Below are 27364 nucleotides of genomic sequence, written 5' to 3' on the forward strand. Positions count from 1 at the left end.
ATGGTATATCTTTCCATCTGTTTGTATCATCTTCAATTTCTTTCAATACTGTCTTATAGTTTTTGGAGTACAGGTCCTTTGCTTTCTTAGGTAGGTTTATTCCTAGGTATTTTATTCTTTTTGATGTGATGGTAAATGAGATTGTTTTCTTAATTTCTTTTTCTGGTATTTCATTGTTAGTGTATAGAAGTGCAACTGATTTCTGTATATTAATTTTGTATCCTGCAGCTTTACTGAATTCATTGATGAGCTCTAGTAGTTTTCTGGTAGCATCTTTAAGATTTTCTATGTATAGTATCATGTTATCTGCAAGCAGTGACAGTTTTACTTCTTCTTTTCCAATTTGGATTCTTTTTATTTCTTTTTCTTCTCTGATTGCTGTGGCTAGGACTTCCAAAACTATGTTGAACAAAAGTGACGAGAATGGGCATCCTTGTCTCATTCCTGATCTTAGAGGAAATGCTTTCAGCTTTTCACCATTGAGTATGAATTTAGCTGTGGCTTGATGTATATAGCCTTTATTAGGTTGAGATATGCTCCCTCTATGCCAATTTTCTAAAGAGTTTTGATCATAAATGGATGTTGAATTTTATCAAAAGCTTTTCCTGCATCTACTGAGGTGACCATATAGTTTTTATTCTTCAGTTTGTTAATGTGGTGTATCACATTGATTGATTTTAGATATTGAAAAATCCTTGCATCCCTGGGACAAATCACTTGATCATGGTGTATGATCCTTTAAATGCATTGTTAGAGTCTATTTGCTAGTAATTTGTTGAGGATTTTTGCATCTATATTCATAAGTGATATTGACCTGTAATTTTCTCTTTTTGTGATATCTTTGTCTGGTTTTAGTATCAGGGTGACAGTGGCCTCATAGAGAGTTCCAAAGTGTTCCTTCCTTTGCAATTTTTGAAATAGTTTCAGAGGGATAGGTGTTAACTCGTCTCTAAATGTTTGATAGAATTCACCTGTGAAGCCATCTGGTCCTGGACTTTTGTTTGTTGGAAGTTTTTAAATTACTGATCCAATCTCAGTACTGGAAATTGGTCTATTAATGTTGTCTATTTCTTCTTGGTTCAGTCTTGGCAAACTGTACCTTTCTAAGAAATTGTCCATTTCTTCTAGGCTGTCCTTTTTGTTGGCATATAGTTGCTCTTAGTAGCCTCTTATATTCTGTGGTGTGTTTTTTACTTTTTTTGAGTATCTACCCAGAAGTGGAATTGCTGAATCATATGGTAACTCTACTGTTTAACTTTTGAGGAACTGCCAAACTGTTTTCCAAATGTTGCAGCATTTTAACATTCCCACCAATAGTGTATGAGAGTTTCCATTTCTCCACATCCTTGACAACACTTGTTATCGTCTGTATTTTTTATTTTAACTATCACAGGGGGTGTGAAGTGGCATTTCATTGTGGTTTTGATTTGCACTTCCTTAATGGCTGATGATGTTGAGCATCTTCTCATATGCTTATTGGCCATATGTCAATCAGAAGATATACGTAAGTGTGTGTATCTTCTTAGAGAAATGTCTCTTCACATCTTTCTATTCATTTTAATTGGCCTATTTGCTTTTAAGATGTTGAGTCATTGAGCCCATGTTTTTTAAAATTTCACCTCAGGTGACACTGATGCAGATCTTTGGATGAGTAATAAGTAACTGTAGGATAGGCTGCTGATAAACCTAACTTGGGCTGAACATTGAAGCTTTTACATTGAAATGCATGAATTGGTTTTGTATAGTGCTTTACTTTGTTGTAAACAAGTAGGGCAATATGGTTTAATGCTGATTTAATGGGATTATCTGTTAAGTACATTTATCCTTCCTTGGCCAACCCTAATATTACCATGTTCATCTTTCTGTGCACTGCTGCTAAGTAGAAGTGCTCTTTGAGCTTCTTTACTCAGATCACGTCTCATATTAAGCTATGTTCTTTCTTTGGAGAACCTCCTCCAATCCCATAATCCCATGATGATATAGCTCTGGCTCTAATCCCTCTTCTGGGCTCCAGATTTATATATTCTTTTGTTTACAAGATTTTTTCATCTGGATACCCTGCAAGTACTTTAAATTCAATATATTCAAACTTCAACTCATGATCAACCTTTGCAAAGCTGCTTTTTGTGTATTCCTGATTTAAAGACACCATAGTTTAGTCATTCAAGTATATGGAAACATGAGAACTCCTTAGGCAGGGCTGCCTGCATCATGAGCCCCTGGGGTATTTTCCTAGGCCACATCCTTGAAGACTTTGATTTAATAATTTTGGGATTGTCCAAGGAATAGGAATTTTACAATTTCTCCAGGTACTTTTGATAAGCAACTGGCTTGGGAGACCACTGTGTGAGATTCTGCAGTTGAAATATTTTAATCCACACCCCCCTCCTTTTTTATGTTCATTTTACTGCCTCTGCTGTAGCTTGGTGCCTTGGCATTTCAGTGGCCTTCTACAGCTCTAACTCATTTGTGTCCCTTCTCTATTTGTTCCTTCTCTATGCTGCACTTCTATCTTCCTAAAGTACGGATTGGATAATGTCACATGTGTGATTAAAAATTCTCTGATGATTTCTTATTTCATATAAAATAAGTCTAAACTTCTTAGTATGACCTTTTATGTTCCTCATATTTTGGCAGTTACTTACTCTTTTTTTAAAAAAAAAAATTAGTTTTGCCGGCACTTTTCCTGCCACTTCCTAAAAACAATCTGTTTCAGCTACCTAGACTCTTGTTTTTCCCCAGTATTTCATGCAACTCTTTGTTAGTGCTGTACCCTTTCCCTGGATATCTGTCAAAACTATGGCAGTCTTAGATCTGTGACCAACCATGCTGCATTATTCCATTGGCTTTGGTGGGGTAATATGAAAAGTCAGAGATAGCCTTTTCAAATAATTTATATTTATTATACAATTCTTACATACAGCAGATGATTATATAATATAAAATTATTGAATCTATCTAAACAAAACCTTCTGATTAATGCACAACACTCACAGATGCATGTAATATACATACTTTGGATTAGGGATACAGGAAATTAGTATCTTACTCTCTAAGGGGTGTCTGCCACAGTCCATTGGTGACATTGTAGGTAAGGTTGCTTCCTTTTTCTCTGGCAGCTGGCTAGGTCATCAGTGTTGATTAGATCAGTATGAAGGCTTTCATTTTAGAGCTTCTGGTCAGAGACCTAACCTTCTGACATTAGCAGAGGGAAGCACATATGCAGCCCTCCTGCTAGAGTAAGTGTTATTGAGCAAGGAAAATAGCGTGCAGTTTAGGGAACTCATGTATTTTGGTTATATATACAGTTAGTGCAAATACTGGCTCTGTTGCCCCTGTTCAACTGGTTGTGGGTTTTACATATATGTGAACTAGGCAACTGTTAAGTGTTGATGCTAGATACAATTTGCACACATCTGGCTCTGATACCCCCACCCACCTGGCTATAGTTTGGTGTATATGCACATTAAGAAACCCTGCCCTGTTGCTTCTGATGAGATGTGATATCCTTCACCGAACACAGGCAGCTTCTATGAGTCTGTACTGATAAAATGCTGAGTCTAGAACTGAGACATAATTCATACTCACAAACATTCTAAATACCTTTTCTCTTTCTACTTGTTTAATACATTCTCATCTATATCTCACATATCTGAAGCATAAATATTCCAAGTCTCTAGCTTTCTGTGAGAATCCTTCCTTTTGATATTTAAGTTAAATTGCTTGAGTTCCCATCCACATGTTGACAGATCTGATCCCTTTCCTCTGTGTTACCCAGAACCACCTTTTCTCAGCATAGTTGTAAAAGCTGGGGTGTGGCAGATGATTTTTTTTTTTAACCAATATCTATGTCCTCTCCCCATGGGAGGATTATTCTTCTTTGTCCCATTGAAGTGTCTCTTTGTCATGTGACTTGCTTTGGTCAATAAAACATAAGAGGAAATGATGTGGGGTCACTTCCTGTTACTTTGCCTCACTCTTTTCTCTCCAGCAAGAGGTTGTTACTGTTGATGTTCCAAAAAGTGATTGCTTTGTCTTATGGTCCCAGCATGAAGATGGATGACAAAGTGAAGAAGAACCCTTACTTAGCTGATCTACAATGAGCTCTAGCACGGGAGAGAAGTAAACCTTTGCTCTACTATGCCGCTGATAACTTGGAGTTGTTATCACTGTATGTCCCCAGGATCTGAAACAATGCCTGGCATTTGGCAGGTGTTCATTAAATACTTGATGATTGAATGAATTTGAACAAGGCACTTTCTAGGTGTCTCAAACTAGCATAGTCATACTTTCTGTCTTTCCATCTTTGCTGTGGTCCTGGGCTAATGAGTCTGTAGCCCAGGAAAGACATACACCATTGTCTCAAAGCAATAATTTTTCTAAAAAAACATTTGAGGAAAAAAAAATTCTATTATTTTCTAATTAAAACAGATATGTATATGATATGGAATAGAACACAAATCTCACAGGAATTTTAAAAGGAAAAGTACAAGAATTTTCATGACAGCAGGGTACTGCTTTAATCTTTTTCTGAGACCCCTTGGAAATGTTTGAGAAGCCCTGATGATCTCCGAGTCTCACTTTTTTTCCCTATAAAATACAGAGTTCGGACAAGGGTAGAGATGTCAGAGGCTCTAAAGGAGGGGCTGTGTGGTGTCGGCAGCACTAGCCAGGGAGCCGGCACCCTTAGGCTCCAGTGCTTGCTTTGCTGATGGAGAAGCCGAGGACTCTGTCCAGTCATGTCATCCTCTTGATCCTCAGACGCAGGAAAAGTCGTGCCACATGTCTGCCTCTGTCCCACTGGATTTTTTTTTCTCGGTGGGGGGGAATAATATATTTTAAAGTATTTTGAAAATTGTTAAGCTCTGTTATTCCAGTTGAAAAGTGGTATGAAAGTCTTGTAATCTTTTCAGATTTGAAGTCTTTCATTATACTTTAATTCCACTGGATGGCAGTATTTCACTTGCACGCCACTATAATTTTAGGGTTTGTATATAATCTCATAGAAAAGAATGTAATCACCATCTCATTTTCTTCCAACCTTATCTTTCCCCTTTCCCTTCCCAGGCACTCCCTATCTCCCAAAACAATTCTGAGAAACTGTTACCATTCGTTTAAAAATGATTTAATGACATAAATGTGAGGACAATCACTAAGACCTAGCAATTTATGCAGAACTTTAGATTCTTTCGGGAAGAAGTGTTAGATAGCTTAATTTTGCTGAGATGTAGGTAAATTACTTTGATGTAGGCAAGTAAAATCAGTTAAAAAGTCACCTACAAATATCTTGTCATTGGCTCTTTTTTATAAATGCTTTAACAACTATTTTTTCAAATAAACTCATGTAGTCATTTTTGACTGATAACGCCACTGGTGCTTATTTTATCCTATGTTTCATAAGATGATAAAGTTGTTATGCTGAATCCTTTGATGTCTGTGATGTGTTTGTGAAACACTTCGTTATGGTTCCATATCAGTTTACTTTGTGTCATACTCTTAGAAAATTAATTCTACAGGGTGAGTTGAACAAGAAAAGTATACTTGTAAAGCTTGATAAGTTTTTCCTCCCTGACTTCTGTTGATATTAAGGCTTCCATGTAAGTGGTGGTCCAGGTCTACTAGTGTTCCCTGCAGCAAGAAAAAAAAAATCAAGATTCTTTAGCAACATAGTGGATTGCTAGTTTTCACTTGTAAGGAGACCATCATGCAGTTTCAAAACTGCAGTAATCACTGGATTCTATACAAGAGAAGGTAGCTGCTTGGAAAATTAGGTTATTGAAAAGTTGCTTATAAAATGATGTTGCTAGAGAAATTATTTTTTTGATGGCTGACATTTGAAAGAAAATTTTAATTGTTTTGTGTCAAATAAGTTTTTGTTGTTTTCAAGGAGGAAAAAAATGTTAAAAAAGATAGATGTCTAAATATAAGTTGATATGTTAGTGACAATTTCATCTCTTTTTCTTATGGTCATAATTAGGAACCACATTTCCTCTCTTCTAATATACAGGATAATGATAAGCTGTTTGCACTGTGTGTATGAACATTTGCAAAATTTTTTGTGGAAGATAATCTGTAGCTTTTTAGTGATTCTCAAAAGGACTTACTACCCACAAAAGTGAAAAAAAATGGTATTTCATCATTACATATTTTAAATAGATTTAAAAATTGCTTTAGAAGTTTTACCTCATGAAATATCAATCCTCATTTGTGCAAGGGGTAAAAATGGAGGAACAGTGTATCTTAGTTCAGGATTTTAGAAAAATCTCACCATTTCTTTGTCCACAAATTAGAAAGTGACTGGCTGGCTAATAGATTAGTTTGGTGGATCCATTGTAAGTTGAACAACTGAACCTAAGGTGTTCTGATTAATAAACCAGTGGGAACATGAGGCATTTCACAAGTCACTTTATAATAGGTCCTTTCCTGCCAGATCTTTTTATGAGTAATTTAGGAAGCATGCTTGTCCAGTTTCCTGTTGAGAGAAAACCATGAGAAGTAGTTTCTGTTTCATTTGAGAGAAGCAGTATTCAAAATGTGAAGTCTCAAAGACAGAAATAAACCAACAACAAGAAATTAATAAAAGTCAAGTCTTGTATTTGCATTAATAAGTTATTTTATAAAAATAGAGAACTAGAGAAATTTCCCTTGAGAACAATTCAAAGTGAAAAGATTTGGGAGTTTCAATTAGTGTTGATTTTAGGGAGAAGTTTGCATGGTTTGGAAAGAGATTGGTCAGACTTTGTAAGCTAGGTAAATTGCTGGGAAAAAAAATCAGTGGTCTTATCTTTGGAACATGTAGGTCTGAACAAAGCTGTGGTTAAAACAATCTGAGCATATTTTAGGGGGTTACCTGTTTTGCAAATCCAGTGAACAGTTTTTCAAACAGGCTTAAAGGACTGGAAGAGAAGAATAACAGTTAAGCATTGTCATTGAGCTGTTATTGAACACCAGCTGTGGTAGGTCCTGTGTTTAGTCCTTTAAACGGGTCATCTAATTGAATTCCTTCACAACAACCCTATGAGATAGATAGTACTCGGATCTCCTTATCACAAACGTGGAAACAGAGACATAGATTGCTGAAACGACTTTCTCGTTACTATTTACAAACAGTGAATAGCATAACTTGGGATGGAGTCCGAGTCTGGATCTTGAGTCCACGCCCTTAGCTGCTATAATATCGTGCCGTCCAGGGGAAAGAGTATTATGAAGCCAACAGAGGAGAGCGTCATCAGAGAGTGGTCACTATCGTTAAATGCTGCGGGCAGGTAAAGAAATGTGAAAAATGAGTCTGACAGGAGATGACTTCATTTAAGGGTTTTTCCAGGGGAGTGATGAGGGCAGATGCCGAATTGTAGATCGCTGAGGAATGAATAGGGAAGTGAGGGTATTTGGTGAGGACAGAGCTAGTTAGAAGAAAAATTAGACTAGAAGCAATGATGGTGGGACAGAGACGACAGGAAAACTGGAAGAGAAGGTTTAAGGCTAGGAGGAGAGTCTGTGTCATAGCAGAGAGGTCATACGAGGCAAACACAATCAAGAACTAGACAGCCTGTAGTCCCTCTCTTTCTTTTTGGCCGGGGTGGGGGTTGAGGAGGGGGTTGGGGTGGTGCTGGTTCAATTTTCAAGGTTTCATAGTACATTAAAATGCTTTTAGTTTTACTGTCGATTTATTTTAAAAGCAATTTACAATTAAAAATTTAATGCACTGAGTACGTTTGAATTAAATCAGATAGAGACATGGGGTACCTAATGAAATGTGGTTTATCTTCCAAAGTGATTTGCTGGAGAAAAGTGATGTGTTCAGACCCATGGAAGTCCTCATCAGTGGCCTAATTAGCATTCTTTTCCGCTATGTTCCCAGGATAACAGAAATCCCGACTTGTGTTAGTGGCAGTGGGATGAACCCTTACTGCTCTGATCAGTTACGGTACTCTTTGCTCACCTTGGCTAGCAGTTGGTCTAGGGACGTCCCTGTCGCCTAGTTCTGGCTAATGAGATGTAAGAAGTCTTTTGGGTGAGGCTCCCAGGAAAGCTGTCAATTTTCTCACGAAAAGGAGCAGAGACTCATCACTCTTCTTTGTGGCCAGTGGAGTGTCCAGACATTAGGTCTAGAGGGCACCCTTTGAACATGGGTTGACAAGCATGACAACAAAGTCAATGTGTGAAGGACATTGTGCAAAGCAGACATTTAGGAGGCGCTTGGTATTTCACGAGTCCTGGGCTGCCTAGCTTCACACCTCCTGGTTCATGAGAGGCACGCATGTATTTACTGAAGTCACTGTCTATCAGATTTCCTGTTGCTTGCAATCAGATGTAGGACTCAGAGAAGCAAAATTCTTCACCGTTTCTTACACACGTGTAGTTTATTTCTGGCAAATTTTAAGATAATCAACCTAATTGACCCTCTTCTATTTTTACAGCCTTTAATAATGTCTCATTAAAAAGATTTTAATCTGGTTTTTCAATTTCAGAAATAATCTAGTCTTTAAAAATTATATTTGACCACTCTATACTTTAACTCAGTTAGCTATTCATTTCTAGTTTCTTTCCAGAGACAGAGCAGTGCCTATATGATGTTGACATCTGCTCTATCTCTGTAACATCAAAAAATATTTTTGCCGTGGAAGAAACCAAAGCATGAAGCCATCAGAGATCGTTTTCCCATCAGACCCAGATCAGCTCAAGGGAATGTCTCATTAAACCATTTAGTCCACATTCTAGAAAATCTCAATTGAAGAGAGATTTCATGCCAAAATGTTTATTTATAATGAAACTGCTAAAATACATGTCTGCTGGGCTAGTTGGGTTGGGATGGGGTTAAATGTAAAATAATTCTCAATGTTCTTCAGAGTTCCTCAGATGAATATGATTATTGCAGTGTTCTTTGCACCTAAATGTTGGACACTTGAGATATGACTGCTAGGGAAGGTGCTTCTTTCTGCCTCAGCATCATTGGACTTAAAAGTACACAAAGATAGGTGACATAGCCTTTGTCATGGCCTTCAAGGTGAGTTAAACGAAGCAGTGAAATTTGTTTAGAAGACTTTTCTTCATAGAATGAGTCTAATATTAATATAGATGCTTTATTTTAATAGTGTGACTTGCATTTGTGTTCAGACAATGAAACACAATGAAATTTCTAGTCAATTCTGAAAGTGCTATGGAGAGAAAAATTGACCTGACAACTGAACAGCAGAAGTCTAGATAGACACTGCTATAAAAATTGTTTAAATGACAGTAGGAAAGTCAACATTAAAATTATTGGAGTAATCAAGTATAAATTTATTAAACACATGAATAAACATCTCTGCATGTGACATAGAAAGTAAATGCAGAATGTAGCAAATATCCAGTTATGCAGAGATGGAGCATTTTAATATTCTGCTCTCCTTGCTTAATCCCATGAGTCATGGCATAATTAGCTACCAAAAGATTTGATCCCTTCAAGTCAGGTGGTCAAATCTTTTAGCTTCTCTCTAGATGATCATCACATTGAGTGAATTGTTAATAATTCAGTCTTGGTGCTTTGAGTCAAGCTTATTAAGAACAATCTAAGTTTCAGATTTTCTCTAAAAATTATACAAAAGAAGAGCTCTGTTATTGTATTTAATTTTGAATGGAAGCATAATTGCCTAGTAATGCTATTTTTAGGATGTTTTTAAAGGGAACATTCAAGCTTTGAGATGCTCCCCATTTTAAGATGTGTGTATCAGTATGAGTCACTAATTAACGTAAATCGTCTGCCATACAAAAAAGTCTGACTTCCTAAAATCATGGCTGGAGAAGTGGTAATTCTCTTCTCTGCTTTTCCAAGTCATGACATCTAGTTGTTTTACAACGATTGGTCTAGAATTTGGTAAGTCATACTGACCCCCATGGGTTCATATGTTGTCACTCTACCCACTGAAATAAACATGCATTCTCATTACCTATTTCCTGCTTTGAATCATACTCATTCATACACTGTTGTGTTCTTTGTTAAGTCTCTCAAGCATACCTTGTTGTCAGTCACAGCTTGAGACCCACCCCATCTGTCACAAACCTCTTCTCAGTGGACGGAGCTCACACTGATACAACCACCTCCCTTTCCCAGCCTTCTGCATCCATGCGCACACCACGTGTCTGTCATCATTTCTTTTCCTAGTGAGCCAGCTGCTCTTTAAAATACATCTCGACGTAGCATTCTGGTCATCATACATTGAAAATGTCCTTGAAGAGGAAGCTTATTTGTAATCCTTGAACATTCTGTTCATGTATCAGCATCTTATGTAGTTTTTAAATTATCTCCATCATTTAGTTTAGTTTTGTTCCTTTCACTAATTGCTCTGTGCAACCTTTGTCTCATCAGCAATAGTCGATTCATCATGAGAATCATGTTTCAAGTTTCACTCGTCCACTTCAGTGTGCCACAGGACTGGACACATAACACGCTCTCAGTAATACTTGGGTATTTTCTGGACTAGAAGTCTCAGGTCAGGGGGCCAGCTGGTCTGGCTTCCTGGCTTGCGGATGACTGCCTTCTTGCTGTGTCCTCACACAGCATTTTCTCTGTCCCTGCATGGAAAGAGCAATCTCTGGTTTCTCTACCCTTTCTTATAAGGACATTGTCCTATTGGTTCAGGGCCCCATCCTTATGATGTCATTTAATGTGAATTCCCTCCCTGTTGGGCCACATCCCACAGGCCAGCAAGTCTGAAGAAAGAGCCCAGAGTCAGCGACAGAGACATCAGTGGTTTAATGGATAGGGTGATCTTACTAGTCTGAAGCAAGGCCCTGGAAGGACACCCCAGCATGTGCAGTGGTCGGTGGACAGGACGCGGCGGCAGTCTTTGCTCTTGGAGAGGGGTGGGTTACCAGTTATAGAGGGAATTGACGTCAGGTTGGCTTATCGGTTACCAGGGAAACCAGCAGAGAGCCACGGCCCTCACTGCCCCTTGAATAAACATAGTGGAGAGTTCTCATCTAAAGCCTGAAGAATGTTAGCTGGGGCCTGGGGCAACTGTGTAGGAAGGTCAGTCATGTGAGTAGGGTGTAGGTGAAGCAGGCACAGTTTGAGCGGGGACATACAGAGAGCGGGAGAACAGCCAAGTTGACCAAGTCCTGAGTGACTTGACCATACACTCCCAAAGCCCCTCTCTCCGGGTAAAGGCCGGTTAGGCCTTCAACATATAAATTTGGGGGTACATAATTTAGTTCATAACAATGAGATATTAAAGTATTAGTAAATCTTTTAAGAAAGGAACCATTGAATTTTGCTTTACTTTTTTTTTGTTGTTGTATTTCTTCAACCTAGCTTGATCTAAGCCTCCATTTCACCTATATCTCTAATCATGGGAGTTTTCCCCTTCTAATATTTTTTGCTCTGTATGATTTGGCAGGCATTAATCAAGTTTTTCTTTAAAATTCTTAGTGGGAACTGATCAAGGCTCTTTGGGGGGTTTTACCTAAAAGATCCCCTCTGGAGGCTTGGCAGAGAGTGAGTCCAAGGCTAAGCTCTATTAACCACTCCTGCTGTTGCCCTTTTCTGCACACCTCAAGCTCACCCTTCGAGAGGACCAGCATATCACACCCACCTACTAAACTACTGTCTCAAGGACTTTTGTTGATTGTATCACAGAATTTGAAGCACATGTGAGTGGTCTTAAGTCTGATTATTAATGAGAACAAGTGAGGCCAGGTCTATTATATACAAAGGTAGGAGCCCTCTGACTTGTGTTTCTATCAAGTAATTAATTGTCTTAGACTGAGTGGCTCGTTTTTGACTAAAAGGGTTAGACAGGTTTACATGTACAGGTTTACAGAAGGGACAATGCTTGTGTATCTTTCATTTCAACTACAACTTGTCATAAAAACAGCAATCACCAATAATAATTAGTTTTCTACCTTGAAAGACAAACACACATACACATATCTGCATGCCTGCACATGTACGTACACACACACACACACACACACACACACACACACACACACACACACACACACCCCTGAATCAGATGTTTGATTCATTGCCAGAACCACCCTGTCACATTTGATGTTTTCCTTTCTGGTCCTCCAAACTCTAGCCTCCTTAACAAATAATATTTTTGTATCTATTGTAGAAAAATCTTGTTATCTCTAAATCTAATTCCCATTTTCATCATTGCTAAGTCATTATTTTTTTTATAATCAAAACTCTTGGATTTCTTTCCTGAATTTGCTGGATTGTTTTGTATTAGATTTTTCCTAGGAGTTATTTATTTCAGATCTAACTCTTGGCATAGCACCCTTGACTATATAAATATTCTACTATTTTAATGTAAAATTGTTATACAAGAACTGGGCTTTGGTCTACATACCTACCTGAATTAATATAGAACTTTCTTCATACACTAGCTAGTCACTGATTTCCTAATTTTCATTAGCCAGATTTCATTATTTTTGCCATGTCTACTTAACACTTTGTATTTAAGATTTGTGCATTCCTGTAATCAAATGAGATAAAAATCTTGTAAATAAAAATATTCTTCCTAGGTCTTGTATTATTTATTATTTTCTTATTAACTTTCCTTGTTTTCTTTCTTAAAATTTTATTTTGTTGTGTGTGTGCAGATTCAGAAAGCTTGTAACGAGTCTATAATTGCATAGGTTAGAGTTTAACTGTGGTCTTCCTCCTTTCGGTATGTATGTATCAGTCCCGTTTCCTCTAGGCTGGGGAGGCTGGAACCCTCTCTTTGATGCCTGTGTAGCAGGGAAGGTTTAAATCCTCACCTTTGCTTTCCTGCTTCTGCTCTGCTTAGCAGATGCAGCTTCTTGTTGCCCCGCTTATGTTGCCCTGTTCTATATCAAGTCAACCTAGGCAACAAATTCAATTTTTAAATAAATTTTCGTTAGTGGCCTGTCTTCTCTCTCTCCATACAAGAAATCTGTGTGTGAATGTAGTAGGTTATATTGAAGGTTAGGGGTGGGGGGCGGGGAGAAGAGAGGAATATTATAGAAGGGCATGGAAACACTTGCTGCGATTTACCTGCTCCGGGCCGGCCGTCTCCTGACCCTGTGTTTTAATTAGCCACTTCATGTAGTCTGCCAGTGGGATCTTCTCTTCTTTGCCCCCTTTCTCCATCTCACCTTTCCTTCTCCTTCTCAGTCTTCACATCCTCTTCCCCATCCTCTTTTTCTGTGATTGCACCTGTGTCCTCTACTCTATGATGCAGTTCAGTCTCCCATCACTACTCCCAAACCCAGCTGTTTTCTACCTTGAAAAGCATATTGCAATGTATCAAAGTGCTCATTTGGAACAGGATCCACTCTCAAAGAGGCAGTTGGTTGACCAAAAAGATTTTTTGCCTTTTGTTTTGTTTTGCCATTAGAACTGAATATCAAAGTGCCAGAGTTGGTAATGATTATACTGTATTTGTACGATTTAAGGCACCAATAGCATCTGAAGTAGTAAGTAACAGATGGGGCGTGAGAGAGATCTGGTGTGGGTGAATTACTAGCTAAAATTAGAGATTAATGGGTTAGGTTCAGAATTTATGTTCATGTGCTGGAAATAAAAACGGCAAAGTAATTAAACGTCAAAGAGGATAGAGTCAAATAAAATAGCATGAATAATAATTAGAATTTTAATTTTAAGTAGACCACACTATCCAATAGATTTTGTTTATCCAAAATAATTTTAAAACGTCTGACTTTATGAAAAACAAAGTCATTTTAACCTGAACTTTAAAACGTATAAGCTATTTAAAATAATGTTTAGTTAGATTTTTAGATTTTGAGATTTCTTACTCCTCTGGCTTTAATGGGCATGCCCAAAAAGCAGACCTCTTACTCCTTCACATTTATTCACTTTATTTTAACTTACCTAACTTGTCTCAATAAACAAGTAACATGATGCCCAAATCTGCTCTAAGGAAATAGGTGTTTACTGTTAATTAAACCAGTCCTTTTCCACTTTTCTGCCAATAACACAGATGAGTTTATCCCCACCTTAGTAGCTGTCTGTATGTGTATTTATTTTATTTGATTTTATTTTCATTGACATATAGTCAGTTTACAATGTTGTGTAAATTTCTGCTGTACTATATAGTGATTCAGTTATACATATATATTACTTTTCATATTCTTTTTCATTATAGGCTATTATAAGATATTAAATATAGTTAATGCTAATGAATAACTGGCAATGGCTGACTTCAATCTGGACAGATAATTCACTCCTACTTGCTCCCTCCCCACTACCCCATCCCCTGACACAAAGTTACTCCTTCAACCTTGTTAGAACATAGCCAGCTGACTCTTTAATGAGGTATATGAGACCTGGAAAAGTTAACTAAGCTTCTAGGCTCAAGTGATCACCATGGTAGTAAACAATGCATTACACACTGTACTTTTAGGCCAGCCCTATGGAACAGAAAGTAAATCAAAACTGAAAAATTCTCCAGTCTATTTGGAAAAAACAAACCAGGATTTATTTTTTAATTACACTTTTTTATTTTGAAGTAATTGTATATTCACACGCAGTTGTAAAAAATAGTAAGGAAAGATCCTGTGTAAACTGACCATTTCCCTCAATGGTAACATTCTCATCACTGCAAGGATCTCCCTTGTTGCTCTGTTATTCTTACCCACTTTCCTCCTAGCCCCCAACCTCCAGCCCCCTGGCAACCACTAATCTCTTCTTATGTTTTCTTTCATTTCAAGAATGTTGTATAAATGGAATCATGCAGTATGTGAGATTGACATTTTTTCACTCAGCATAATTCTCTGGAGATTCACCAAAGTTGTTGCATGTATCTTTAGGTCATTCCCTTCTATGGGTAAATCATGGTGTGGCTGCACCATGATTTGTTAAATTATTCACCCATTGAAAGACATCTGGGTTGTTTCTAGGTTTTGACTATCATGAATAAAGCTGCTGTAAAATTCTTCTACAGGTTTTGCATGAGTAAAAGCTTAGTTTCTCTGGGATAAATACTGGGATTATAGTTGGGTTGTATGATACTTGCAAATTTAATATTTTTTGAAAAATTGCCAGATATTTTCATCTTTGTCCACACTTTCAGTCATGCCTCAATTACTCCTGGTTATCCTCTCCAGCTTCTCTTTCTCTACCTCCTTTATAAGCTCATCCTTCTCTATTCAGCTATTAAATGTGGAAATGCTTTTCAGACTCGGTTCTAGAAGCCTTTTCTTCTCAGTCAGCATTTTTGTGTGTGTGACTCATCTATATCCTTGTCTCAATAACCATTTATACTTAGATGACTCATAAACTTATTTTTCTAATTCACATCTCTGGTCTGAATGTCAAACCAATAACTCCAACTCTCTACTTGACATCTCCTTTTGTATCTAAATAGCACTCTAAGCCTCAAATGCCAAAACCATGCTGATGATCTTCCCTTCCAACTCTTCCAGATTTCACGTCTCAGGGAATGGCACCACTGTATACTGAGTTATATTTGCCAGAAGCCTAGGAGTATTTATTGCTTCCCTTTTTCCTTCACCTCTCATATCCAATTAACCACCAAATCCTGTGGCTTTTCCCTCTTGAATCTTCCCCCTTCTTTCCATTTCTACCTCCAGGCTTTTATCATCTCTTACCTGGGCTAATACAGTAGTTTCCTAACAGACTTTCTTCTTCTAATCTTTTTGTGCTTGAATTAACTGTTGACTCTGTAACCAGAGAGATATTTTCAAAATACAAATTTGGTCATGTCACCTGCCTGCTTAAATTTTTTTTTATTGCTCTTGTGGGAAGTACCTAAATCCTTAACATGACTTAGTACATACAGTTGACATTCAATAAATATTTATGGAAGAATAAATAGATAACTTATATAGTGTATAATATTAGCTATTAAAACAGCATTGCTACACCATGTATGTATCTGCGTATCTTTCTTTACTCTTGTTATACTTCTGCTGGATGTATTTCTAGAAGTGGGATCACTAGTATAGTTTGGCTTTCATCTACTGAGTATCAGGGTTAGTGGGGCAGTTGGTGTAGTGCCTCATAGCCACCAAGAGAAAACCGAGCTAGGAAGATCTGTGATGATTTATTAAAGGAGCCACCCTGTACCTCCTGTCTGATGGAGGAGGGTTATAGTCTAAAGAACTGCCCAATGATTTAAGGATTTTTAAAAAACAGATTGTATGCCATATAACCTTAGATTAAATATTTTGTAAGGCAGAGCAAGGAACACATGAGTTGAATTTTCATATTCATAATAAATGTGACTTATCCCTATTTTATTTTGCTTATATGTTTTTCTTATTAAGGACAATAAATGGAAATTAGGTAGTTTAAGGAAAAGAATGATTTGAAATCAGGTGGTCACATAAGAAGGGCTAATAAAAATAATTTATGACTTACAATTTTTATAGAAATAAAGGATCTGTTTACTAATGTAGCTGATAACTGGGCAGAACTGTGATGTCTGCAAATAGTATTTTCAGAAACATGCTCTTCTGTCTCTGCCTCTTTTGCTCCCCTCCCTGGAAGGAAGATGGTGCGTCTCAGTGCATGTGGAGTAGGCAGAAAACAGCATGAAGGTATCCAGTGCCTGAAAGGTGGGGGGTAGGGGTATCAGGTTACTGATAGCTTTGTACTTGTTGGTTCTGTGACCCTGGACAAGCTAGTTAACCTCTGTGATACTTAGTTTTTCCATCTGAAGAAAATACTAACCACTGGTTTACATGCAAACTGGATTTGATGTTATCATTTGTTTTATTATTTATTAATGTATTTATTTTTTGAAATTTCTTTATTTTTTTGAGCTGATATGAAACACTTTATTACTGATTTTAATCATAAATTTGCATACCAAGAAGTGAAAAGCATGCAGTGCAGGGACACTGATGGCTTTAAAAATCCTAACAGCAACTTATCAGGCTGCAAAATGACTCACAATGGGCTCCTAAGGCACTGAGAGGTACCATGAAATTCTGAGAGTTACTATGCTTTTGGAAATATACATGTTTTCAAAAGGAGCATAGAACTCTATGAAATTCATAAGCAACACTAGAGTTTTTTTGTACTGTGTTCCTTCTTACTCTAGACTGTTTTTGTTTATACTGAAATGTATTAATTATGCAGCTTTATATTTATTTTCATCTTACTATCAATGTTGCATCCGCTACTTTGTGGCTGCTTAATTGATGTAATTGCTCTGTCTGTCACTCCTTCTTGTTCTAGGCAATGGACCTCACCACGATCGTTGCTGTACTTATAATGAAAACAACTTGGTGGATGGTGTTTATTGTCTCCCCATAGGACACTGGATCGAGGCCACTGGGCACACCAATGAGATGAAGCACACAACAGATTTCTATTTTAATATTGCCGGCCACCAAGCCATGCATTATTCAAGGTAAAAATAGTGCCATGTTTATAAGCACAGAAGTAGGACAAGGGTAGCATTAGGACGATGGAAGTATTTACTGCCTTCAAAACTGCAGTTTTTCTCTTCGGGGGGTTGTATAGGCCTGCAGTACTTTGAGGAGGTAAATTGCAGTGAATTACTGTGTGAGCTTCTCTGCTTCCAGATGTGAAGGATCCTTTTTATAGAATTCTTTTATTAAATACATAGCCTGGCATCAACATACTTAGACCAGACGAGAGTTAACCAATCTTTGTACTTATGTAGTGGAATAAAAATAAAAACTAGACTAAACGATCCTAAATCAGTATTTTAATCTTTTATGCTACTAAGCAATAGTGAAACAAGAATTGGTGTCTCTTTATAAAATTTTATTCTAATAAACATGAGTGAAAATGTAGACATAAAACTAGATTGGATATGATCACTTGCTCTATTATTTATTAATATATTTATTTTTATTTGTCTGCTTAATTATTATGCCAATAATATGTGCCATACTGTAACTTCAAACACAGAAGAGAATGTTAAATGAAAAGTAAGGTTCAATACATTTTCCTTCATTCCCACTCATCAGAAATAATTATTTTTAACCATTTTATGGTTAGTTCTTCTGGAAGTTAAATCCAAGTCTTAAATAATATGCATATATTTTAATTGTAAATATATCAACTTAAAAATCACTATTGATCTTCCTCTATGACGTGAGAGAAATTTAGCTCACTTATACTCATTTTCTCTCCTGATTCCCAATCCCTACCAGGCTCATTAAAACAATTCTTTTGTTATTTAACTTAATAAAAATTCTATTTCTTGACCCATAATTTTCTTTTTACAGTGTCTCTTGATTTCCTACCCTGTAAGATCAGAGATTTATTGCCTCTATATGTTCCTCCACATCTGCTTCTACCCATTAACTCCTGTTTTGCATTACTTATACATGTTCAAGTTTTATAGAACTTAAATTTATTCAGCAAATAGAAATGTCTTTCATACTTTGCTGATTTAAAATTTAAAACCAATGCCCAACATTTAAAATATTATGTATGTATTATTTGCTGTAGAACATGCAGTACTTGTACCATAGACCAAGAGATCCATTCTCATGTACTTAAAAATTGTATTGCTTTGAATGAGAGATACAATGAATACAAACAGCATTGTAAGGGGTAGGAGAGAGGAAGAATGTAACTTCATCACAGTGTTAGGGAATTAACATTCTTCTTGGACATACCTTTCTTATAAATTCACGTTAGAAGTTGGCCTTGGATGCAGAGCCTGAGGAAAAGAGGAATTAAGTATGACTTGTGGTTTTATGGTCTGAGCAACTGGATTAATGGTGTTACCATTTTCTGAGATGGCAGAGACTTAGGAGAAGAGCAGTTTGGAGTTGGGATTGAGATAAAAATTCTACTTTAGACATATTGCATTTGAAATGTAGGTTAGATTGCAGAAACAAAATCAACTTGATGTCTGGAGTTTTGGGGAGAGGTTGGAAGTAGAGAGATAAAGTTGGGATTATCAATGTATAGATAACGTTCAAAATGGTAAGTCTAGATGAGATCACTTAGCAAATGAGTAAGATAAAGAAACGATAAAGAAAAGAAGAGCCCTTGGGTCCACACAAATCAAGGATCAAGAAGAGGATCCAGAGAGAAGAATGAGAAGGAGCACCTGCTGAGATGTTCTGATATTTAGCGAGGATGTTTTTATGGGTTGGTTTGCATTTTTGCTGAGCCACATCTTCTCTCTGTAGGGTCACGTCTTAGGCTCTAGGGATTTTCCTCTGCTGCTTGATTGTTTCTCCGCCTTCACTGTCTTTGTTCTGCCAGTAAAGATACCCCTTAAGGTGGATGCTGGACCTCTTGGATTTATACTCTATTCTTGACTCTTAAAAAATATTTTTCAGCTTCTGCTTTGATGGCTTTATATTTTAGGAGACTTCTTTTTTCCCCCCCAACTCACCACATATATTTCCTCTTAATTTTGATTCCTAGTTTTGTGTTCTTTATTTTCATGAGCTCTTCGTTATTCTTTTATTCCCATTTTGCATATTTTTTGTTCTAGCTTATGAATAGATATATTCTTGAATCTTTCTTAGAATACTTAGGAGAATTATTTTAAAGTTATCTTCTCTTACTAAACAGTTTGTTTCTTCCTAAATCAGTTCTCTACTCATTTTGATCTTTCTCTCTTTTAATGTTCATTTTAAAAATAACTACTAATTCTTAGTTGTTTATATTCATTATTTGAAATACAGTAGGTTGGTTATTAATTTTGGTGGGCATGAGTTTCCTCTGCCACTGCTAGCTTCTATACCTGTGAGAGTATTGGCGCAAGCTGTGGGCATGTGGGCAAATCACCTCTGTCTGAGTGGAGCAGAAGCAGACAGTCAGCCTGGGCCCTCCTGCCACCCCTCCCTGAATGAAAAGATGGGAAGATCTGTGTGGGGCACATCTCTCACTCTGAGAGCCTTTGCACCCCAAGTAGATGTTTCAATTTTTAAAGAAGGTATTTCTTCAGCTTCACGTATAGTATCATAGCTGTGTATGGAGTGAGTACAAATCATAGTTCAGATACTCTTCATTCATGCAAGAAAGGTTACATTTTAAATTTCTCTTTAAAGCAACTTTGTTTTACATCTAAGTTTCTATCCTACTAGTATCTCAGGTAATTCAGCCTGTTATTATCCTTCTCAGGTGTAAAAAGAAAAAAATATGTAATATATAAAAATTATATAACATAATAATATATGTATATAAAGTATATAATACATGCATAGTATGTATAATGCATAATAAACATACTTACACCTGGGGTATTATATATGTAGTATATAATACACACAGATACACATACCTGTATACATATATAAATGTGATAAAATCTCATCCTTTTCATTGTTTTGGACCTGACAATAGTATTCTTTCTTTTTCCCCTCTACTAACTAAGAACTTGGAAATAAGTAACAATCGTTTATAGTGGACCTGATGCCATATCTCTGCTTTAAGTCCCATTAACTCCAGTGTTTCTCACAGTTCAGTCTCAAAATTACCTCTTGAAAATCAATTAGGTGGTATGATTTTTAAAAGTGAAGACCAATTGGGTGTTTTCATTTTTTACAATACAGATTCGTGAGTCCCATCAAGTCCTGGAATCTTTTTTTCCCAATCTCTCCAGATGATTCCTATGGGCAGAAAAATGTGAGAACTTCTGTGATTAGTTGAATAAAGAGAGTCATTTAGAATTTAAAAAGGGAAGATTTTTATGTACCATCAGTCATTTTAGTCTAACTCCTCTTATAAATTCCAGACACAATTCATCCTGTCTTGAAACTGGACAAGATAAAAATCTGCATTCATTTTATAAGAAAAGAATTGAAAAGCCATTCATATATTTCATTATTTAATTGAAGATGTCTAATTGCTACTGCTTGCTATATTCATCTGTCTGTACAGTGCTACAGTAATTTGTGAATTTATTTTAGCTGCTGAAAGAGATGCCCACATGATAGGTTATATATTGAGCATGTGTAATAATAGAGGTAGTCAAACTCACCTACTAGTTTGTAATCACAAAATACCAGCCTTTAGTTTGAATATGGGAATAGAATCACACCTAGATTTTTTTTTATAATTGAGATAAAAAATTGAGTTGCCATTATCAGTAAGGATAAGACTTACAAGATTTTGAGATTTTAAAAATATCTAATAATTAAATTTTACGTAGTGTGGCAAATTCTTTCATCCAGTAAAAATTGTGTGGGCTCTTTTGTGTAGCCCCTGCATTCAGTGCTGGACAATCAAAGATGGAGAGACAATGACCCTTGCTCTCAGGAACTCATGTTCTTGTACAAGCACATAAACATCTGTAATGGAGTGAGATAATTTTTATAATGAGGTTGTATATGCAGAAGAATGAGGGGCAGAAGGAGAAACCTTTCATGTAAGGAAATCTTTTCGAGTAGAACTTGAACAGAAATGGGAAGGATTTTTCTTCTCCAGGAAGGTATTTGTGGGAAGGAAGCCAAGTTAAGGAGAATAACAAGTGCAAGGTGTACATGCACATGTTTAATGAATCTAGTAGGTCTGCAGGCTTGATTGTGAAGACAAGTCTGCTGCTCCCCTACCTCCACATCTCCTCTACTTTGGTCTTTCCACAGGCAACCACTTTCACATCTTTAAGCTGATTATTCTAATTACTTTCAGGTAAATGATAAATACCATGATTACATTACTACTTCTTGATTTTAGTTTTTGATATTATCTATTGACTTCACACCATGAATAATGAAGATTTAGCTCTTTTTTTTTTTCCTCTCCCCCTCAAACCTCAGTGATATCTTCCTGTTGTTCAACCCTCCCAGTAGTTATACCGTCTTTCTGATGAGATCAGTATGGCACACGATTATTCGTATGCCTGTGTAAATGCTGCTTAACACCCCTAATGCTTCACAAATGTCCAGATCTCCTTTGGTGAGTGTGTAGCTTTCAGGTGTGCTATTGAGGAGTTGAAGCCTTTACGGTTCCTAATCCTTTATGTTTGAACTGAGTCACCCCCAGAGCTGTTAGAATCTTTTTATTTTCAATATTATGAAATTTCATGATGGAATATCTTGATGTGGGTCTCTATTTTATCCATTTTTGCCAAGCTCTCAGTGAGTAGAATTTTTAATTCTGTAAATTCTGCAATTTCAAATTCTTTGGGGCTAAATTTCTTGATTTATTTCTTCAGTGATTTATTTCTCTTTACAGAACTCCTGTTATTCAGATACTGGAATCATGGCTTGAGTCTTTTATATTTTGCATATCTTTGTATTTTTTTTCTCCAGATTTTCTCAACTTAATCATCCATCACTGCTATTTAGTTTTTTATTTCTGCTATCACTTTTTATTTTCTAGGTGCTCCTCATTTAATTATCTGAGTGTCCCCCAGTCCAAAGACTTGTTTAACCTTCCAGAAAATAAACCTCCAGTCTTTGTCAGGATGGGAGAGGGACAGTGTCCCAGCTGAGGAGAGTGGAAATAAATCTGAGGGCTGGCTGCTTCCTAAACAGACTTGCAACCAGTTCTCTGCGTTCCATCCCCCCACATCCAGAAGTCCCTGGCAACCCCAGTTTGTGAGCCTACTGGGGACTCTGTAGTCTAAGTCTAGTTGTTTCTCAGCTTTCTTTATTGTTGGCCTTAGCACTTAATATTTTTTCAGTCTGCTAACTTATTCAGTAATCAACCAATTGCTTTTTAGTTTCCACAGTTTTGTTGTCGTCTTTCCTCCAGTGCTCTCTCTCTTGGAGTTTTGGGTGTTTAATTTTTTTTCACAAAATCTTTTCATACTTGTTTTAAAGGGATTTGATGAAAGAGTCAAATTAGATGTGGAATCAATTTTTCTGCAATAGAATTGAAGTGAAATAAAATACTCAAAGTGTCTAATATAAAACTTGGTAAAGAGTAGCTTTATAAATATTGTCAATTCTTTCTTTCTAACATTTAGTTTGTATTCTGTTCCTCTGACCCAGCTAAGATTCTACTATGCTAGAAAGAGATTTTTAAAATCAATGCATACTTCCATATTCAGACTGTACTTGGTACCAAACTGCATCTCCCTCTTCAGTAGATTTTTTTATGCAAAAGAATGAATGTTTGCATTAAAGACACAGATAACTAATTTAATGAGACTTTAGTGGAAAGGGACTGTATTTTCTGTATCTTGAAAAGGCTTATTGCCAATTAAACACATTTTGAGAGCCGTAAATTAGACTTTATGAAAGTCACACTTTACACTCTTACAAAAATGTTACAGTTTAGAAAATGTGTCGTAAAAGCATGATTATACTTTGCAGCCTCTCTGGCTTATAAAGAAAAGGTATACAGTAATTTTCAAAACTCAAAATTTACTTCATGCACTGTAGAACAATAATTTCACACATTTAAAAATAATGTTTTATCTAGCACATTTTCCAAATGAATGGAATTAATTACTTTGGAGAAAGAGTGAGGAACTGGGTGCCAGCCCAGCTCTCTCATTTGCTGCTGGGTAACCTTGGGACAGTCCAACAGTTCTGGATTTCAGTTTCCTGATTTACAAAGCGAGCTGGTTGAAGCAGATGAATACTAACAGCAGTTCAGGAAATAATCAAGGATTAAAGTTAATTTAAAAAACTAAGCCTTATGCAACATTTTGCCAATATATTATATTGGCCTAACAATGAGTATACCCCATATCAGCTTCTCTGATTTCAGATTCAGCCATCAAATACCTGCAGTCTGGGGCTACTTTCTTTCACTTTTGTAGCTCAGGACATACTCAACAGGAGCATTTGGAAATATTATTTGTGCACTGAGTTTATAGTCAGTGAATAAATAATCCTTGATAAGTACGTATATACTTATTTTATAGTGATATTTTTACATGGCTCAGATTTTAATCAAATTTTGACAAGAAATCTCTTTTGGAGTAAATAGAGAACAGCCACAAAATTTTGTGCAACAACAGGACCTAATTACATTGTCCTGCTTCTGTAGTTAACAATCAAGACATTATTGACCAAAGGAAGAATCTAATTTCAATTTGTATTTGCATATGATTGAATGATTTGAGATTTTTCTAAACACTGAAACCAAGATTATAATTGTTCATTCTACTAGGAAAGGAAACAGCATAATCTTTCTTCTTACTGAGTTCTGCTGATCGGGCAATGCTTTTTGTTGAGTATTAACTGAGTGTAGGAGATTTCCTTGAAGAGTTCCTTTTCCATGTATAAATAATGCTGTTCATATTTACAAGGCCAGATTAGTTGATGGCTGTCCTCTTTTTCTTATGATTGAAATATATATTCTTATATGAAAGATTTAAGTATATTAAAGTGGGTTGTATATTTAATATTACATGTATAATTATATTGAGATGATTTATCTTTAATATTGTATCAAAAACTTAGTGATAGATATTAGCATCTTAATGGTAACATAAGCTACTGTGAACATACCCCTTAATTCTTATTTCTTAGGAGTCATTTAAAATATATCTGCTAAAGGTCATGGAGAAGCCAGTTTTTGCTGATAGCGCTGATATGGATTCAGTACAGTTAGAAAGGAAGCAGCTGGATTCTGTGCTGCCTTGTATGTTATCAACGACATTGTTATTTAAATTATGATTGAAATTCTTGATCGGGCAAATGAGAGACAAGCCTGACTGAAGGAGAGAACTCGATTGTCAGATCTCAGATTGTGTCTGAGGAATGGTAGTAAGAAAGAGGGAATATTCTATCATGTAAGTTAAGCAATTTGGATCCCTAACTCACTATGTGGGGAAAGTATGGCAGTTTTGCTATGAAAATATGGATTTTTTACTACAAAAGAGAGCAGAGAAACAGGGACGTATAGGGTAGGGGAGGGTAATTTATGACGGCTACTATTACAGAATGTTTGGATGCTGATGAAAATGATCCCACGGAGTGGAATACAGTTAATGATTAAGAGAGAGGCGAGAGTCTTGGGAGAAAAGTCTTTTCGTAAGCAAGAATGATCTGAGTCCAGGATAACAAAGAGTACATCCATGGTCCTGGAGGAAGCAGAGAATTTGGGCACAGATGCAGGCAGTTCAGTGAAGTGGTGAGGGCATGTGGAAGTTCAATTTTTGTTACTTCTCTTTTCTCCGTGAGATAGGAAGCAAGGTCATCAGACAAGAGTGAGAAAAGAGGGGAGTTTTAGGCTAGAATGAGATATATAGACGGGGTAACTAATGGAATGTAAATGTACTGACTCATGAATTTTAATTTTTACAAGACTCTCCCATTCCAATATTATAGTGGCCAATGCAGGCAAAGAAGTTATTCTCTTATTTTAAGTGAATACGGAAGACAGAGTATTTTTGACAATTTTCTGTGTGACTCTAGACAGATCAGAAAGAAGTCTAAGTAACACACAAAAATGGAGTCTTGATGGGTTGGAAATTATATACCATATGTTTCAGAGCTAGAGTTAAATTTATTATGCTAACCATTTTGGAAGGTCTACTTCAGGAAGAACAGCGGATCTACTTAGACTGGAGTCAGTGAATACATTGGGGAATGCTGCTTTCTCGTTTTCAGAGTTGATATATTCATGTCACTTTGTCAATCATTGATTGTGATCATTTAAATTGGCTTAAAATGACTAGTTTCTTAGGTTATAGGCTCTTCTTTGGCCAAAGAGAATGCAAAGATGATCAAACCCATGGTGGAGGGGTCAGCTAAGAAGCAGTAGTCAAAACGCACATGTTACGTACTATATAAGACCATCAGTTTTGCTGTTGGCTATATGTAAAGGTCCTATTGTGACTTGTACATTCACAGACTTCTTTGAAAAGCAAGGTCTTTATTTTTATGCTTTGATAAGTTGTGATTTGCCTTTCTCATCCTTTTTCTGAGTTCTTTAAATTTTTTTCTTTGAATGTCCTGTAGATGTCATTTCTGATAAATGAATCAATAGTGATGAAATATTAATATAATTGATTGGCATATGTAAATACTAGGTGTTTCAGCACATAGCTGATAGATACTCTGCAAAAATACTGTGTGTATCAACACACACACACACACACACACACACAGATATGCGCTCCCCACACACATAGACACCCCCCCCCCCCACACACACACACACTGATAACATCTCCTTGTGCAGGCTCTCCATCTTACAGGGAAAAGATTGTTTTCTCCCCACAGGCCATGTGACGTGTTTGATGGAGTGCTGGGTCAGGACTCAAGGCTTCAGGGAATAGATTACAGGTGTTGTAGAGGGTTCCACTCAGCAAGTAAAACCACAATAATGCTTTGTAACCCTGAGCTCCTTCTGGCTGAGAGAGAAGGAATCTTACACAGCATCCCCTCCTGCTCCAGGGGATCAAAGTGGGAACCAGATCGACAAGGTCCTGCTCTGAGGCCACGGCAGCTGACCTCATTCCCAGACTCTCCTCCACGTGCCTCTGTTTTCTTGCACCAGAGTGTTCCACCATCGACTTCTGATCAAAATACACATCTGGACATAAACACATGACAAAATAATCCTGCTTATTTTCACTAATCAATGTTTAAAGTTTAGATAGTCAGTATAAGTCAGAATATGTGGAATTAATTCTAAGAGGGGCCTGAAAACTTTCTCCCTCTCCCAGCACCTCCATGCTGTGTTTTGAAATTGGTATTTATTCAGGCATTTGCCTTGTAGTTCAGCTCACCTCACTACCCTTCCCCACCTTATAATCCTGAACTATCGTATTAATTGCTTGCCTCATGTCCCCATTCCCTAGACTGCAGGTCCTGTCCCAACACCCCTTCCTTCCATAAGATTCATTTGTTTGGACTGTTTTGTTTTTCTGAGACAATTATTATTAATCTTCTAACTTAGGCACTGGCATTTCCATTGCCACGCCCTCTCCTCAGACATGTTTATTTCACTCCCCGGTGTGAACGGGCTTGCTGATGTGAGAGGAAGGCATCTGATGAGAGGAGCTTCTGGCATAAACTGCCTCACGCTTTTTCTGCTGCTACTCCAGCTTCGTTATTCTTGGTGTGACTCCTCATGCTAAGCTTTATGGAAACAAGATATAAAATCCTCAAGCTCAAAGAGACGTATTTGAACAGGAAGTCACCAGAGAATTTACTTAAATGGTGACCTCCCCAAGGATTTAAGAATTTGTTTCCATGCTTTTTTATTTGTTTGTTTGTTTTCTTGGTCGAGTTTTAGAAGGGAAGAGGAACCTAAAGCTAAAATTAATGATTAATCAAGAATGAAACTTGAGCATCTCAAAAATGATACATTGAAGAGAAGCATGATCAATTTGTAAAAAAATAATAGGTTTATACAAATTATCAGGAACCGTTTTGTTGCACAGAGTACAGCGTATGGATTTATAAAGCTGCTTGTATGTTTGTAGTTGGCTCATCATATCCTAGAAAAATTAGAAAGAAAGAAAGAGGAGGAAGGACAGAGAAGAAGGTGGGAAGAGGAAGGAAAAGAGCTTGGCCA

The 27364-nt window shown here is 36.8% G+C and overlaps 1 protein-coding gene across 2 annotated transcripts in view; it reads left to right on the plus strand.

Annotated features, from left to right (window-relative positions):
• The window catches only part of EPM2A (EPM2A glucan phosphatase, laforin), an 88561-nt gene that overhangs the window by 15258 nt on the left and 45939 nt on the right, over nt 1–27364 (plus strand). For both annotated transcript variants that reach the window (XM_064486611.1, XM_064486612.1), the window contains exon 2: nt 17177–17351. In XM_064486611.1, coding sequence (XP_064342681.1) covers nt 17177–17351 — 175 coding nt within the window. The remainder of the gene's footprint in view (nt 1–17176; nt 17352–27364) is intronic.

This window comes from Camelus dromedarius, chromosome 6, assembly GCF_036321535.1.
Source record: "Camelus dromedarius isolate mCamDro1 chromosome 6, mCamDro1.pat, whole genome shotgun sequence".
NCBI classification, from domain to species: Eukaryota; Metazoa; Chordata; class Mammalia; order Artiodactyla; family Camelidae; genus Camelus; species Camelus dromedarius.